General features: G+C 34.6%; 3 protein-coding genes across 3 annotated transcripts; 2 read left to right on the top strand and 1 right to left on the bottom strand.

The window, feature by feature from the left end:
- The first annotated feature begins 648 nt into the window (after positions 1-648).
- Positions 649-2,095, top strand: neu3.4 (sialidase 3 (membrane sialidase), tandem duplicate 4). The gene is made up of 2 exons (XM_056446471.1): positions 649-885; positions 1,047-2,095. Exons 1-2 carry the CDS (start codon positions 649-651, stop codon positions 1,980-1,982), a joined length of 1,173 nt encoding a protein of 390 aa, XP_056302446.1. The 3' UTR covers positions 1,983-2,095.
- A 2,410-nt stretch (positions 2,096-4,505) lies between these two features.
- neu3.5 (sialidase 3 (membrane sialidase), tandem duplicate 5) lies at positions 4,506-6,828 on the top strand. Its single transcript, XM_056446826.1, is given in 4 exon segments — positions 4,506-4,569; positions 4,849-5,112; positions 5,267-5,374; positions 5,376-6,828. Coding segments are annotated over 3 exon segments (1,149 nt in total). The 5' UTR covers positions 4,506-4,569; positions 4,849-4,860; the 3' UTR covers positions 6,165-6,828.
- A 66-nt stretch (positions 6,829-6,894) lies between these two features.
- On the bottom strand, positions 6,895-13,481 carry LOC130214949 (WD repeat-containing protein 73-like). The gene is given in 10 exon segments (XM_056446827.1): positions 6,895-7,006; positions 7,009-7,091; positions 7,093-7,168; positions 8,140-8,508; positions 8,593-8,754; positions 9,785-9,849; positions 12,727-12,815; positions 12,900-12,985; positions 13,088-13,155; positions 13,308-13,481. Coding segments are annotated over 10 exon segments (1,155 nt in total). The 5' UTR covers positions 13,391-13,481; the 3' UTR covers positions 6,895-6,932.
- Between the last annotated feature and the right edge of the window lie 5,267 nt (positions 13,482-18,748).

Raw genomic sequence — 18,748 nt, 5'->3', positions numbered from 1 at the left:
CACAACTTATAATTGTTGGATGTCAGTGAAAGACATTTAAGGGAATTTTTCATTTCTAATATTAAGGTTCTGAATACTGTTTGAGTTTAACTCATTCTATTTGTCTGTTTATGATACTGTAATTTTGTGAATTATATTAGGTTACTTAACAAATGAGAGAAAGCAAAATATGTACTGGAACAAAGGGTAAAATTAGGTGATTTTGAAAAGTGTGACGACCAAATTTGGACAATTTCCTGTACATTTAATACTATAAATAAAGGAAGCACAGTCTAGGTTGGTCACATTACGAAGGGCTCGAGAAGTCAACTTTCAGGGAAACTCGACTGTTGCTGAAGAATCGTTTCTGTGAGTATTACATCTGGTTGTTTACTGAATAATTTTCAATAGAATTAACTGATATGTAGAAGATCTCAATTTGCATTATTGTGCAAGTTGTTATGTTCAGACAAACGTAGTAGACAAAAGTAGCCTATATACTGTATGGTTGACGAGTCCTGACAAGAAAAAAAAATAGTTGATGAGCATTTTTAGCTTTGATCAAGGAAACTCAATTAATTTTACTGGTTTTAATATGTGATATAAATGTATATATGGCACACTGTTACTGATACTTCTACTATTTATTCTGTTAATAGGGTTAAAAATATGATTATGGCGTGTTCATCAAGCCATTCAGCTCCTCCCGAAATATCAATAATATTCAAACAAGAACCGCCTCAAAGTAAAAAACAGGTGACCTACAGGATTCCAGCTCTCATTTATATCAGTGACAAACAAACCTTCCTTGCCTTTGCTGAAAAGCGGAAAACCCCAAGTGACACAGATGCAGATGTGCTTGTAATGAGAAAAGGATTGTGGAAGAATGACAATAATCAAGTTAAGGTATTAGACATCAAAATTATTCAATATTTTTCAGGTTTTTTTTGTGACTGTTTCTTTAGCTACTTGACAATTTTGTAGATACATGGATTTACTCAATCTGGAATTAATTTGATTGTGAAAAGCATGATTCAGTCATTATTTCATGTTTTTTTTTATTAAAGTGGGTCAGTGATCAACAGGTTTTCGCTTCAGCTTGTCTACCAAACCACCGAACCATGAATCCATGTCCAGTCTATGAAAAACAGTCCGAAACCCTCTTCCTGTTTTTCATTTGTGTCCCTGTTGGGGTCTCTGAACGGAAACAAATAAAAGAGAATAAGAATCAGGCACGCCTTTGTTACATAACCAGTAAGGACGCTGGTGAAACCTGGAGTGCTGTTAGCGACTTGACTGCAGATGTGATCGGTGAGCAGGAGAAGAACTGGGCCACCTTTGCTGTTGGACCAGGACACGGTGTTCAAATGAAGAGTGGCCGACTGATTATTCCAGCATATGCCTATCGCTACACAGTCAAAACTGTCTGCACTTTATGCTGCTGCTTATCACTCTGCACACCTTATGCTTTAGCTTTCTACAGTGATGATCAAGGAATCACATGGAAGGCAGGACAACAAATGGACGTTGAGTCGTGTGAGTGTCAGATGGCAGAGATTGTAGGTGAGAAAGGTAGCAGTACTCTTTACTGCAATGCTCGAACCCGTCTTGGCTACAGAACTGAGGCTCTAAGCAATAACGCTGGAGAGGATTTTGATACTGTTTTATCCTCAAACAAGCTGATAGAGACTGGTAATGGATGTCAAGGCAGTGTGTTGAGTTTTCTTGAACAAAGTAGTCCTCCACAAACATGGCTGCTCTACTCTCATCCGTCCCATCCAAAAAAGAGAGTGGATCTAGGACTCTACTTGAATAAATCCCCATTGGATTCCTCGGGGTGGTCAGATGAACCTTTAATGATATTGCATCATGGTCCCAGTGCATACTCAGATCTGGTAGAGTTTGAGCCTGGACACTTTGCTTGTCTCATGGAGTGTGGGAAGGAACACGAGAATGAAGAAATAGCCTTTTTGCTCTTCAAACTTCCTGAGAAAAAACTATAGAACTTTAGCTACAAAATTAAGGCTACAAATGAATGGATCATGACAAATCAATTAATATTCATTTTAACATAATTAATTGAATTGTACAATATAACAATTTATAACATGTAAGACTTGACTAATTATTAAAAACATTGTAAATACAAATGTAATTTTTTCTAATTAATATATATATATATATATATATATATATATATATATATATATATATATATATATATATATATATATATATGCATAAGCTGAATATTCGTATATTTACAAATATTCGTATAATTACAAATATTATCACATTACAAATCATTAATGATATACATTCTCATTGCAATTAATATTTTTCCATTGCCATTTGTGTGTTGTTGAATTTGTCTCAGTAAATACTGATCTTGAAACTGGGATATATTTATTGTATGTATTCAGCTGATTGTAATACGGATAGTACACTAGATAATTAACAGATGTACAGTATTATGTATTACAATCATACAACAAGCATATTAAGTCCAATGTATTGCTTTTTATTGTTTTTGATTAATTTGTGTCAGAGACATTTAAACTGTGTAACATTATGGGCTCTATTTTAATGATCTAGTCGCAAAGTCTGAAGCACATGGCGCAAAAGCATTAAGAATGTGTCTGAATCCACTTTTGCTATTTTAAGGACGGAATAATACTGTAAGTCACCTGCTGAAGTTTCACAAACTAATTTCTAGGGGAGCACATGATATGATACAGCTGATCCTTATCGCTAATCATTAGCTAGCCTATCAGATCATTCCAAAGCTACTATAAATATTCTGCCTAAACTTCATTCTCTATATTCGTTTTGGGTTCTCTCTTGGGACAGCATGCCAAACCTGCTATCACAATCGAGCATCATCTAAGTGTAAATTCTAGAAATTCCATTCAAATCTGTTTTTAATCATTTTTATTTTCTGTGTTTAAACTCTGTGGTTGTGGTGATCAAGTCATTTTCAAAGGCAGTGTGATTAAGGAAGATTGAGCATTGCAGTAATTAGGATATTTTTGGAAAGAATTTAGGTTGATTTTTGAATTGAATTTTATTTCTTATATTTGTTGTATTGAGTTTCTTTTAATCTTGTATATATAAAGCACTTTGAACCACATTTGTGTATGAAATGTGCTGCTATATTTATAAACCTCCCTTATAGAAATGAGGAACTAGGTAAAAGTAAAGGAGAAGCTTTTGACGAGTCTTTACCTGTACATAATCTGACAGAGAGTGGAAATTGTTGCCAAGTAAGCATGTTGAGTTTTGCCCGTAGCAGTGTTTGAAAAAGAAAAGCCTACAATATTACCATCCAACTAATATAAGCCAGAGATAGTACTCTGTTCTTTTTGGTTGTACAAATAGGACTGAGACCTCATTTGAAACTGTAAAAGGTCTCGTTTTTTTTTTTCTTTTTCCCCCAAGAAGACATCTATAGGATGCACGTACTGTTGTTTTGGCTGAGCATGTTACAGAAATGAGCATGTGTTCTACTTGTTGACACAGTTATTTGGTTTTATTAATGCATTGATCATTTATGGCAGTGGACTTGCAGTGTCTTGGAAAGAACTGCTTGCTAAACTACTGCATCTGCTACTAAAAATCTCCATCTCATTGCCTGTGTTTGTGTGTATTGCTAATGTGCAGATTGCCTTTACAATGAAATTACCCTTTTTATACAGTCCCTTTCCTCTTGACACACTCAACACTCATATCTCAACACAGCCAGAAACATCCCTTTTCCTTTTTAAAATCAAAGGTGTGGAAAAAAACTAGCTGAACATTATTATTATTTTATTTATTTCTGGGGATAGTATAAGCACTATTGGTTTCTATCCAGTTGCTAAAGTATGTCGTAATACCAATAGTGCTTAAATACTCTCCCCAGCTGATAATAAATAATATTAATGATAGTAAAATAACAATAAAACAAAAGAAATAGTTTTTAAAATGTTATTAAATTATTTCAAACAGTTATATATAAGCACATATAATTTGGTGGGATATTTATGTTGTGTAGTATAACTTGTTTAACTATAAGTTATGAACTTGTAGTTATACTATAGTTATAAACTTGTTTAACACATCTGTGATGTACTGTAAATAAGGTACTCTGATTTGATGCATTCAACCAATTAAATTCAACATAATACATCTCTTATACTTGCTTACATATTAAAGTGCTGTCATAACAGAACTCACTAAAGCACAAACAAATGATAATATTGTTGGATGTCAGTGAGGGACACTAAAGGGAATTTTTAATTACTTATATTAATTAGACTTTGAATAGTGTTTGAGTTTACAATCTGTGTTAGTATATTTACAGTACTTTACTTTTGTGAATTATGTTAGGTTGAACAATTGAAAAACAAAAAACAAAGTATGTGCTGGAACAAAGGGTAAAATGTGCTGATTTATAAAAGTGTGATGACCAAATTTGGTCAATTTCCTCTGTTGCTGTATTTAATACTATAAATAAAGGAAGCGCAGTCTTGGTGGGTCACATTACAAGGGGCTCGAGCAGACAACTTTCAGTGAAACTTAACTGTTGCTGCTGCAGGAAAGATCGTTTCTGTGAGTATTACATCTAATAATTTATTGAATAATTTTCAATAGAATAAATTGATTTGAAGAAGATGTCAATTTGTATTAATCTGCAAGTATTAATGAAGCTAATTTACTTTTAATTAAATTAGAGCTTATTTTATTCAAGTATTACTGATTAATTTAAAGCTTTTAGACTATATACTGAGCATTTCCAGCACTGATCAAGGCAATCTCACTAATACATTGTAATATGTGACAAGTGTATATATGGCACAGTGTTACTCATACTATTCATTCTGTTAATAGGGTTAAAACATAATGATGGGTTGCTGTTGCACATCACGCCATCCATCAAGCCATTCAGCTCCTCCTGAAATATCGATATTATTCAAACAGGAACTGCCTCAATGTAAAAAACAGGTAACCTACAGGATTCCAGCTCTCATATATATCAGTGACAAACAAACCTTCCTTGCCTTTACTGAAAAGCGGAAAACCCCAAGTGACACAGATGCAGAAGTGCTTGTGATGAGAAAAGGATTGTGGAAGAATGACAATAATCCAGTTAAGGTACATCAAATCATTCCATTTTTTTTGTTTTTTTGTGACTGTTTCTTTAGCTAATTAACAGTTTTGTAGATTCGTGGATTTACTCAATCTGGAATTAATTTGATTGTGAAAAAAAAGCATGATTTAGTCATTATTACATGTTTTTTTTTTTAAGTGGGTCAGTGGTCAACAGGTGTTCACTTCAGCTTGTCTACCAAACTACCGCAGCATGAATCCATGTCCAGTCTATGAGAGAGAGTCCGAAACCCTCTTCCTGTTTTTCCATTTGTGTCCCTGTTGGGGTGTCTGAACAGCAACAAAAAAAAGAGAAAAAGAATCAGGCACGCCTTTGTTACGTAACCAGTAAGAACACTGGTAAAACCTGGAGTGCCGTTACTGATTTGACAGCAGATGTGATAGGTGAGCAGGAGAAGAACTGGGCCACCTTTGCTGTTGGACCAGGACACGGAATTCAGATGAAGAGTGGGAGACTGATTATCCCAGCATACACATATTATTTCACAATAGCATACAGTGATGATAAAGGAAGCACTTGGCATATTGGAAAGTGTGTGGATGGTGAGTCTAATGAATGTCAGATGGCTGAGATCATCGATGATGAAGGCAACAGTATACTTTACTGCAATGCTCGAAGCACAAACCACTACAGGAATGAGGCTCTAAGTGAAAGTAAAGGAAAAGATTTTGACAAGTCTTCATTTGTAAATAAACTGATAGAGACTGGACAAGGTTGCCAAGGAAGCATGTTGAGTTTTGCCCCTAATCAAGTGTCTGCAAAAACATGGCTGCTATACAGCCACCCAACCAATGCAACCAATCGATTGAGCCTCGGCATATACTTAAATAAATGCCCGAGTGACGCTTCTGGATGGGGGAATCCTGTGATCCTGCATGAGGGTCCAAGTGGATACAGTGATCTGACTCAGTGTGGGGATGAAAAACACTTTGCCTGTCTCATGGAGTGTGGAGAGAAAAGTGAGCTTGAAAGAATAGGCTTTGTCCTGTTTGAACAGAAAGATGACAAGGCCGAGAAACTACAATTTACTAAATAGAATTGATTAAATTACAGCTAAAACAGCATATGTAATCACAAATGTTACATTAAACCTTTAAAAATAACCAAAATATTAACATGATATAGAATTTCATGCAAGAGTTTGAACTTCTTTATACTGTAGACTAACCAATGAATATAACCAACTTACTGTGGGTCTTTCACCATATTATTTTAACAAGTATATTTTAAAGAATAAAGAGAAAAATCCAGAGAATTCCAGACATTATCAGATGCCACAGATTGTCAAAAAGACAGTAAAAATGCATGCTAAGGTTTGATAAATCTACAGTTCAATTTTTTTCCTGGAAAATGGACACTCAGAAACTGGTCTCTACAATTCAGTCTCGAAATCCAAAGAGCGCGTCTAGACTCGTCATGAGCAACAGCAGGACTGTGTCAGTATCAATTTTAAAAAAACACACTGCAGTGATTCATTTCTGAATGACTGCAAGTTTTGAAATAATGGGGTGAACCAATGATCCAGTGGTCCACTTATAAAGTGACCTATTTACTTTATTCCTGAATTACACACCCATTAATAGCTCTTCTGAGAAAAGATCTAAAATCATTTGCTGATGAATTTCACCAAACAGAAACAACAAAGTATAATAATAACCATCCTTATCAAAACTCAAAGACAGTGTTATTTATTAATATTGGTTTGCAAACATTGTACTCAGGCTGCAAATTACTTTGCAAATCTTTAAAAAAGACAAAAAATCCATCTTGTGTCATTACACAATTGTTTTTCTACTGATCAGCATCATCTGTCCGTGATTTTGTCCACCCAGTCCCACACATGCAGAGATCCATCTGTAGCTGCAGAAAGAAGAGTTTTGGTCGAGACTGATGCCAAGAATGAGTGGTGACCACAGCTGGGGAAGTGCTGGATATTGCCTCATGTGACATTTCATGACTCGGTGTGAAATATTGGCTGAGGGCTCAATGACTCAGTGCTCCAATTGTTCGTGTTGTAGATGTGAACTGTTCCATCGAACCCTTCCCAACAAAAAACATATTTGTCATCAGTAAGTAACAAGAGATTCATATTTGTAATTATTGCTAAATGCTCATTTTTGTGTGACATCATTTTGAATAAAAAATAAAAACAGGGATTGCAAACAGCTTGTTAAAGCAAACTTTTTGAAAAAGTTGGCTTCATCTGGCAGTGTTGTTTATAAGAAAGTACACAATAACACAACATTTTGAAGCAAGAATCGGATCATTTCTTTTGTAGCATGGATCAAAATGAGTGAAGTACAGTGCCAATGTGCTTTATAGTACAAATTTAAATGTAAATCTATTTAGAAACAATACTATCGAAAAGCTGTTTGTGGTAACACAAACTATAAAGTGTCTGTATAAAATGTCAAATAAATAAGTTAGGGTTAATTGAAATGCTAAATTACAGAGCTTGTGCAAACATCCACATCGCTATTATCAGATTTTCAACTGCTGCATTCTCACTGCTGTAATTTATTTGCATGTTTATATAGTTTGAGCGGATATGAATGGGATATATCAGCCTGATCTCACGAGAAAACAGAAGTTTTTGTTTTCTCGTGTTTTTTACGTTTTGTCAGTTTAGTGGCTAATTCATACGAGTTCAGTCGTACAAAATTGTATGATTTTAAAAAGGAGGCATGGCACCTAACCCCACCCCTAAACCAAACCATCATTGGCGCATGAGCAAATCCTACTGTCTTGTACGAATTCATACAAATTAGCCACTAAATCAAAAAGTTATGAATTGCCGTGAGATTGTGTTGGATTTATTTACATAGTACATATCTAACCACCTATATCAATAGAGAGTGTCAGGATGTTTTCTATCAGTAAACTGCTGTTAAGGTTTTTCAAACTTGTTTTACACCCTAAATACAGAATGCTTCACTGCAAATAAAATCTTAAAAGACTAAAAGTGTATGTACCTTATGTAAGAAAGTTAAATGTATGTATTTTCTACTCACCTGACACAGACAGACATTTGTCGAGAACGGGGGCCCAAGAAATATTCATAAAGTGGTTCTTTGATGCACTGTGTGGGACCTTTATTTGAGTATGACAAAAAGGACTCTGTAAATCTCTTAGATCAGATAGAAGCATGTGACCGGAAGAAGACACTCTTGCTACTTTACAACAGGAAGGTTCTGATTGAGAGCTGTCACTCTTCAACCCAAATGACCAGTGCAAACCACTGTTACTCTCTTCCAGAGGATAATGACAAATCGAGGGATCTCTCGTGTCACCAAGGAGTAAAGCACCGTTGCTTGAACAGATGAGGAACACAAAAGCATTCACAAACTGTAGGCCACTCACTGAATCCGAGGACTCTTTTCCTAGAACAAATAAATAAATAAAGAATATGAAATGAGCTATAAAAGTGGCTTTTATTATTAATATTTTTTAAAATCTGATATTACCTACTGTATACAGAACCTGTCCTGTTGCAATCTCTGTCAGCTGAATGTCACTTATACAAGAACCATGAAGAACTGTTGGACTGTCTGTGAATCCAGGTGTTATTTTACTGCCTTTTGCTGATGGGCTCTTGAGGTTTATGACACCAGTCTTTTTAATAACATCTGTTGCAAAATCAGGTTAAATTTGAAAGGGTCCATGAATAGAAAAATCCAGTATTGCTTACAATGATTGTAAAAAACTAATACAGAACATTAGAATATAATTTTATAAGAATAAATATATTTTGCCCATTTTTGCAGAAAATAACAGCAGGTCAATATAAAACATTCAGTAGGGATGTCTTAATCAGGTTTTTTTTGCCCGCGAGTCTGAGTGACTTGATTTTGAGTATCTACCTATACCAAAACCCGATCCGATACTATAATGCATAAAAAATTTTTTTTTTAAAAAGAGCGAAGAAACAGATCCAGGATGTTCCTTATTATTTATTTAATTCACCTTATTTTAACATTCAGCAATTCAGTTAACAGAGTACTTCTGTGAGGTAGCTTGAACAATCATGTTACAAATAACCTAAATTCTTCACATTTGGACCTTAGTGCAACAGGAAATGTATTTAAAAAATCTGATATAAAAACAAAAAGCACCTCAATTTAAAATACCCAGCAGGTAATCCCAAGTTTACATATGTCACGGTTTGCTATGGCAATGTTGTCATCATCAACTTTATAATACCTCCAGACCGCAGACATACTCGTGCTTTCCGCACCCTTTGCTGTTTCTGTGTGAAGTCAAGAAAGAGATCTAACTCTGTGCCACCGCATAACTACAGATTTATTAAAAATAATGAGAATATATACATATACATTCAACTCCTGATTGGGAGGTAACATCCGATTCCAATCGAGTGTGAAGCCGCGTCATGTGATCGGATCTGGACATCCCTAATATTCAGTGTTTTTACATCTTGGATATTAAAGGAAAAGGCATCTATTTATCTAGCCATCTACATGTATGTGCATAAAATATGCATATTTCTTTGCAGATTTTAAGATTGAAAACATGGAATATTTCATATTGACCTATACTCTTATTTTCAATAAATAAATGTTAAATGATAAAAAAAGATTTTAAAAACACATAATTTGTAGTAATTATCAATTTACTCAAAACATAAATTAAAAATCCTACCACTGTCATCGCCTCCAATGTCCCAAATCTGCAGTGTATTAGAATTTCCACTAGTGGCCACACACCTGTAAAAGAACAGCTGACATTATGTTAAGAAATAAAGCAAAAACTCTGGGCTGGGGTAAAAACAACTGCTAAATATGATTAATTTAATAAAATAAACCTCATATGCAGGTAGCAAACAGATTAAGTTTTAAAGCTGAGAATAACACTCTCAATAACTTTACTGTTGGTGAAAATTATTTTCATCAGTGACTATGTTTACATGAACATCAGTAATCAATTATTTACCTTAATTTGGATAAGACAATAATATGATTAAGGTGTTTACATGAGTTTGCTTTTTGAATGTTCCTATCATGATCCCATTTTACATGTTATAGCACAGTGGTCGGGAACCTATGGCTCGCGAGATATAATATATCTCATACATATAAAAATGTATATATGCGCGCTGATTTGCTATCATTAATTCAACTGTTACTAAAATATATTAATATTTAATCCTCTCTTCATACAATTCATTAAGTTTCAGGCCCATAGCCAATTGGGTTACTGGTGGTTCGAAAGATCAAAAGTTAGATAGATATTATTTTTGAATTTTTTTCTTATTATTCAAGTTTTTTTTTTTTACATAAAAAAAATGTAATGATAGATGATAATAAATTTGTATTTTAAAAATAAGAATCTTTTCATATTTTTCATTCAAAATTGTCATTATATAACTGTGATATAAAACTCACATTGTGATATAAAACTCACAACTCACAAAATTCACATCACAAAAATGCACATTTGTACACTTAAAATAGTATGGTAAGCAATTTGACAAAATGGTTGGAAATATTTTTGGCGCATCAAAAAGTGTGGTTATGACCACCTTCTGACAAGATAATCCAGCAAAAATTAGTTCTTAAAATGTCACCAATAAAAATATGCAATATTTATACCTCATAATTAAATAGAAATCAGGCAAATAACTGCAAAAAGGTTCAGTTTTTCAGAAAACAAACAGCCACACTTTCAATAAGCTGGCTAGAGATCTGATAGTGTAATGTTAGAGTAATGTTTATTAACTGATAATGAGAGAGTTTAATAAAGACTTCAGTTCAATTTAACCATAGTGCAATTATAACATGTCTCATAAATCAGTATTACGCCTATACACAGGCTGCATTTTTTCTGACAAAGTTTCAACCGAAATTAGACATGCTACTCAGAGATTAGTAGAACTGGCAGGGATCATTTACTTTAGCTGTTTATTCTGCAGTTAGCATTCAGGGCATATTATTCACAGACTAGCCTATATCAGTCTGCTATAAAATAGAGCGAAGGAAAACACAAGCATTAACATGATGGACTCATTTCAGTAGCGAACTTGCGTTTATGTGATTTACACTTTTGTAGAAAAAAAGCTCCTTATGTCCACCTTTTTTTGCTGTTGCCATACTTACTTGTGTGTCACCCAACCTCACCCAACACACCTTATTCTTGCACGGAAAAAAAAACAATCCAACTGCATTTGGCGCTGCTTATCTGAACGCAGCCACAGCCTCTCACATGATAGCAGGGAAAGGCGCAGTCAAACAAAATGTCCATATGTGTTTTGGGGTGAGAGAACTAAAAGAGAGAATGTGATTGAACCCTTTCTGCATGTCTAGGTTAATGTTGACAGCGCGATTTTTTTAAAAGTGGATTAAATTATTTGTGGGGACATTTCAATGGTCGGTGGATATTGATGGGGACAAGACCCCTCCGTACACCCTAAATCTACGCCCCTGAGGCTAACATCAGTTTTGCCTTCCTAATTACTATTTCAGACCCATAAAAAGAATTTCTGCTAGATAACGATCACCTGTTTTTTTTCTATCATGTCTAGGTGTGTATCAGCCATAATAAAGCCTAATAAAGCCCTCACTTTACCGAAGAAACAGTGATCCGTCAGATCCTGTAGGTCAGAAAGTGTAGTTTACTGTTGAACTTATTTGGTAAAATAACACAGAAATCGAATAATAACACTTCAATCTCCTCCCGAACCTCCGACGGTCTGTTTAGAGAAACTGTCAATCACAACTGTCAATCACGATGACACGCCCCATTTTTATGGCAATAAATAACTGGCTAAAAAACATACTCATTACAAAAATGAAGACCTGAACCCATATCAGCATGATAACCAGTGCCTTAATTGACCAAAACCAACTTTCGGGAAATTTTATTGCAAGTGTAATTAATTTTTTTTATTTGGGCTCAAGTCTCGTTCATTAACACGAAGGAGGCGGGCTTCAGGAGGCAGCCAGCCCGCAGGGGGTGGTTTAACGGCCGGGACCTTCACTCAAAAGGAGGCGTGAGACAGATTTTGTATAGACTCTTATAGAAAAAATACAGTGAAAAGCCTATATGACGGTAATAGTTTGATCAAGGTTTTACATGTCTGTACTGGACTTCAATAATGCGACTAAAATCGGCATACTCCACGTGTCTTAACCCTTTGATGCACAAGCAATAAAATAGATATAAAAAAATAAACTTAGACAGGTCACTTTAGACCCATGTAGTGCATCAAAGGGTTAATTCGATTCATTGTTCGATTATGACTTTAGTCAGAGTATTGTATTAATCATATTAAAATCAGATTATTGGTGTCCATGTAAAAGTACTCAATGAGGACCTTGAACTACGTGGCTACAATGAATAATGTTGATAAGTGTTACCAAATATTCCATTAGCACATGTCATTAAAAAGACTAATGAAATTTCACTGTTAATTTAATTAACCAAGATGAGCAGCCTTTTTTTCTTCCTTAGGCAAGACTTTGAAGAAGATTTTAACTGAAATTAAGCTTTTTGGAGATTCATATGCACTGGTTAATGCACATTAATAAACAGCACTTTTAGAGTAAACATCTCTACTTCTGAACAAACTCAAATCCAGCCATTACCTTGTTCCTGGGATATGTATCAAACACTCGACAGGTTCCTCTGAAAAGCCACCATGCTGTACCTTGAAGTCTCTTTCTGCACAAAGACCCTAAAGTAGTGACCAAATATACAGTTAAATTGGTAAATTACAAAATACATGTAAAATATGTACAACAATAGAAATTTTTCCTACTTGATTGTCTCCTGCATATAACTTTAGAGGCAGAAGTAACTCTAATATTTCACATCTAGCTCCGGTGTATCCTGCAACACAAATACCTGCAAAAAAAGAGGGGAAAACGGCCTTTATGATTTTTTTATTTACTTTTTTATTTGTACTTTTATACTATTTTATTTTAATGATCTTCAGAGATTCTTTACTTTTGTCACCCGTCCACTCAATTACTTTTGTAGGATGGTCGAGTTGAAACAGATGCAGGTCTCTGTATCTGAAATCAAGAATTTACCGAGTTACTGGTGCCTAACATGCTACTAAGGTAGGAAAAACGTTACTGGTTAAACGCTGCCAATATTTATAGGAAGAAAACACTCTGAATGTTAAAACAGCCAATATGTTAGGCGACCAAATGCAAGTTTAAACGTTACTGCTGTCAGACTCACCGCGATTAGAGACTCCATAAACCAGTCGTCAGATTCATCAGAGGAGATGTCCATGCTCAACATTTCGTTTACTTATTGAGTCACAGAATTATAATATCGAATAAACGCACAGCTTTTATTTATCGTGCATTTCAAAGGGAAATATTTCCGGGGACATTTTCCTTCTATTCTTCTGATGTGTTTTAAACGACTACAGTTCAGTTGGCGCCACCTGGCGACTTGATGTTAATATGTTGCTTGTTTCGCATCTTCCACGCTTCAGGCCATTATTTAACACATTTCTGTAAAAAGTTAAAGCAAAATTCTTATTTAAAATCTCTTTAGCTTTGGAACATTTTTAACGTAGAAAGTTCCTCATCAGACTGTCAGGAAACAGAAACACATATGGCTTAAAGAGAGAGTTCATTCAAAATGAAACTTGCTCTGACTGTGAAAACAAAATATTCTTCATCTTTTGACACATTGGAGGTAGAATTATAAAAATAATGTAAGTGTCAGAAATCAATTTTCTTGTTATTCTAAAATTTTCATTTGATCATTTTAGCCATTCATTTTTTTTCAATTTTTTTAGCCTTTTGTCATTTTCCTTGCTCTCCCTGCTGTGTAGCCTACATGACTTTTTTTCTTCTTAATCCTCCTTTCCAAACGCAAAACATATAAGTGATTTATAGATGTGTATTTCATACCCATAATGTACCATAATAAAACTACCAGATAAATTTAATTGTGTAGTTTACTTGTTTTTCATTTTCTCTTTTGTTTCGTTTTCTCTGTTATTTTTTTCCCCATATGTCCTACTTTGTCTTGAATGAAAAGTAGACAACTTACTATTTACTTCTTACAAGCAAATATGCATGCAATTATGACTTACACTGAGAATGTTTTAAGCTAATGCAGATTGCCTACATTGCTGCATTTGTAATCCTGCATGCCCCTCTAATAATATGTAGTAAGTAAATAATGACATCATGCTACTAGGAACAACATAGTGTATATGTATAGAGAGTATTGTGTTTTTTGTGCCTTGCCTAACTTAATACTTTTCCACAAAGAAGCACATTGCCTTTTGTTGTTTAGGTTCATCAACTTCCAGTAGCTCAGTGGTTACGTGACTCACCTCTCATGCCAGAGACCCACGTTCTATCCCAGACCCTGATAGGAGGGTATCGTGTTTGTAAATGTGTATCACGTGTCTATATGTATAGAGTGTATCATGTGTGCATATGTATGGACTGTATCATGTGTGTATATGTATGGAGTGTGTCGTGAGTATATGTATAGTGTGTATCAAGTGTGTATATGTATAGAGTGTATCATGTGTGTATATGTATGGAGTGTATCATATGTGTATACAGTGTTGGGGTGTAACTAGTTACATGTAACGGCGTTACGCAATTTAATTACAAAATAAAAGTAACAGTAATTCAGTTACTGACAAAAAATGTGTAATTAAATTGCAGATGCTCGTGAAAAATGTTAAAGATTACAAATGGGATTACATCTTTAAATTTCTTTAAAAATCTGGATATGTTGAATAATATTAATATGTTGCTTGCCTGTTTTGATATGCACGATGCCTTCTGCTAAGGCCATTTATTAAAGCGCTGCCATAGGCCTTTTCACACTTCCTGGTTCAGGTAAGCGAAACGACGTATCACAACATCCGGTTCCATTGCAACGTGTAAGATAGAATGGCAGTCGTCTCGTCACTGTTATTGCAGCGTTCCCGGCTGCTCCAGCTTAAAAAAACCACTATCCTTACCTCAATTTCCACGAAAGGACAGAAGAAATCATGGGTGAAATTAATTAGACGGAATGATGTCTTTCGTTCAAGTTATATGCCAGAGTAACGCTCAAGTGCAGTCTGCACTTCAAAACGGAGATCATTATGTTTTACAAATTGGTGGTCTTAGTTTTATTTTGATGTAAAATTATAATATAGACAAAATTCCAGTTAAGTTATCTGCCTTCCACAAACAAGTGCTCCTATCAAGGGTCATTAATATATAAGCATAATTTTCCCCCACATTGGAATAATAGACAACTAATACAAATGCAATTTTTTTATTGGTTTTACAACTAAATTAATTTGGTTAGTTTTATAATAAAGATGGTATACTTTTCTTACAATGAATTCCTTTCTCATTACAGTATATCAATAACCCTGCAAGTTTTCAACTGTTATTGGTTCAATTTTTTCAGAGGCCCATATGTTATTTCGTGGTATTAATCAAGACCACCGTCTTTTGATTTTACTAAATCTTATGTTGGAAAAACTTGTTTTACAGTAAATACCAAGAGTAATAATAGAGCTTTTCGAACTCTTTTCCAAAAAGAAATCACTACTGTTCCTTATATAAAGTTTTATTGGATGTCTTTATTAAAGGGTGACTTGATTTGCTGAAAAAAAGTGTGGCTGTTACCACAGAAATTTCAGGTTAGAAACAAAATTAAAGAAATATCTTATAAACTTCTCCACAGATTTGATCCAGCAAAACTTATTTACAAAATATAAAAGTGGAATTGATGTAAATTGTATTGCTGTAATGAATACGAGGAGACTGTTTTACACTTATTTTGCATTGTACATACTCAGTCAAAAAGAAGAGCTGCAAACATTATTAACAATTTTCAGTGTTCAAAACCTCTTTCATCATTATGGGAAATGTACTTTTTGGCATTACTGTCTATCCTTATCAAGAGGAAAATAGTTTTTTATTTAATTTACTTTTATTGTTAACAAAATTGTACATTCATAAATGTAAATTTACTAATAAGCAACCAAAATTGTAAGGTATTGATCACTGAAATATGCTTGTATATTACCAGCATCAGAGACTCTTTCAACAAGGAAGCCCACTTAAAAAAATTGTGAACTCTAAAATGTATTTATTTAATATTTAATTATTTTTATAATTAGCCCCTGGCATGTATATTTTTTTGTGTTGTAAAATGTTATTTGCTGTTCTTTAAATAAATAATAAAAAGCAGATGAACAAATGACTTGAACATGAACTAACTTTAACCTGAAGATTCAGAAACACACTCTGTACGCTACAGATGGACTGTTTTAAAGATATTTGCTTTAAAATTTTGTAATTAGTGAAAAACTGAAGTGCTTTAATAAAATCGTATTCAAACACTGAACACAACAACAAATATCTTTATTTTTTCCAGCGAGTTGGAGCTAAATTATGTTTCCAGACTTGAGTAAACCTTACGAGCATTAAGCAACCTGTCATTATGGGGTTCCTCGTTCTTTTGCATTGACCGATTGCAACTCGCCCGTATCTGACCCTGAATACAATGGAAGGAGGGGGTTAGCACAGCTTACGGACAACTACTAACATAAAACTAATCCTGCTGGATGTTAAATAGTTATTTTTGCTAACGAATGGCTTGAGTTAGCAGATCTTATGCTGTTGGCTGTGCACATTATTGTAACCTAACGTTGCAAACGCTTTGTATAAGACACATTTTCTGCACAAATTCCTTTTAAATGCTGCTTTATTTAGGCTACATCAGTTCATTAACCAAGCGAACAACCTGTTCTTGTCCAAATTAAGGCAAAGTTTACAGTGAAAATGTCATCCGATGTCCTGAGGCTGTCATGTTTCTGCGACTGTTAGCGAAACCGGAATAAGATGAGCATTGCTTCGGAGAGCGCTTCCGGTATTCAATTCCACTGTGAGGGTCTATTCTGATGCTTTTGATTTGCGGCGCACCCATGCGCGTAAATACCGGGGGGCACATGTCCCCTCCCATCCGAGGGTTGTCCCCCCACCAAAACTATATATATTAAAAAACGCACTCTCTATTGTGAAGAATATATGTATGTATACCTAAGATAATTGTCTAAGTAGAAAAAAAGCATTTATAATTTAAAATGCATTTAGAAACAGTTCCCCCTCCCCTTCCTCACAGTGGTTTGGCCCACTGCTTTCCCAGCTCACGCTCTCACCTCACCTGTTCACACACGCACGCACACATCCAGGCACGCAGTCAGGTGTGCGGCTGCGGCTCAATTAAGGTTGAACTTCAGTAAGTATAGTATTTATTCACCTTAAATAAAGCGATTCTCTTCAATGTTGTCAATGCAGACTCATTCATAAATTAGTTGCTGCAAAAATGCTGATTACCGATGTAATTGTCCATGAATCTGCTGTATTAGCGGTTAAAATTACTCATTAGTTAAGTGCACTGCAACTAACACGCCAAATCCGTTTCCCATGCATTGTTCATTTGTGACGACTTGGCATAATGTTAACTTAACATTAACGGCCACAATTAGCACATTGTTTAGCTGTGTATTTGCCTAAATGAGCAATGTGCTACGTCCAACAAGCCCCACTGTATTTTTTTGTATAATCAACTTCTATTCTGTTCTCAAGTGACTCAATTGATTTGAAATTAAAAATGTCCTTGTTTTTATTGTTGTGATTATTTTCATGATAGTTTTACATTCGCACAGAGTGAAATTCTAAAAGTCCAGCGTAGCAGCAGTCAAAAATTGTAAGAATGTGTCATGTTGTGTAGGGCCTTATTCTCCGCGTACGAGTGGACGCAGCCATTTGAGTCTTTTTGGCTCGAGACTTCCGGTCCTCATTCACTTCCATTCATTTTTAGATATTAAAAACAGCTTGTTATGCTGCTTGATGTTGCAAACTAAATATTTCTTATTATATTATTCTACTTTGTATGTATAGTCATGCAAGCATTTGTTTGTAGAGCGAGTAGTTTGATAGGCAGGATAGGTTTCATAGGGCAGGCTGAATACGGAAGTCCTAAAAACGAGCGCACTTCCGCATTGTAGAATAAGGTCAATAAACTAATAAAAGAATCTTAAATCTATCCTTTGGTGCACTGGTATCCAGTGTAATTCTATTAAGCTGGGTGTGATCTGTTCTCGTTTCTTCAATTCATTAAAACTCTGGCTTCTGCATTTTTTGTATCAGTTGCAACTTCCTTATAGAACCCTTAGGCAAACCAATATAATATTAGCACTATTTAATTGACAGTGAACAATGGTGATGGCTTTGATGGTTGTTGTCTACTAATATGATTTTACTATTTAGAATTTCCAATTAATACTATTCTGATATTTTATTATTAATGAGAAAGACTGAATGTGTGAATATAAACCAACTTTAACCTCAATGATAAAATGACAGAGAAAAGGAAATGGACATAAGATTATTTTTCAGTGCACCTAAATGCCGAGTACAAAAAGTTCACATGTTAGAGAAATTTGGCTTAAAGAATGAGTGCTTATGAAAATACTAATGTCACATTATCAATCACAGGCAAAGGAGAAAGAAATTATTGAGGGAAGGCAGAGCAGGGTCAATCAGATGTACAGTGTCAGGTAAGGGTGTTGTGCTTTTATTGAATGGATAATGACAATTATTTAGCGGGTGAACA

This window comes from Danio aesculapii, chromosome 21, assembly GCF_903798145.1.
Source record: "Danio aesculapii chromosome 21, fDanAes4.1, whole genome shotgun sequence".
NCBI classification, from domain to species: domain Eukaryota; kingdom Metazoa; phylum Chordata; class Actinopteri; order Cypriniformes; family Danionidae; genus Danio; species Danio aesculapii.
Note: the sequence above shows the minus strand (reverse complement) of the source record. Positions and strands in the feature narration are given on the sequence as shown.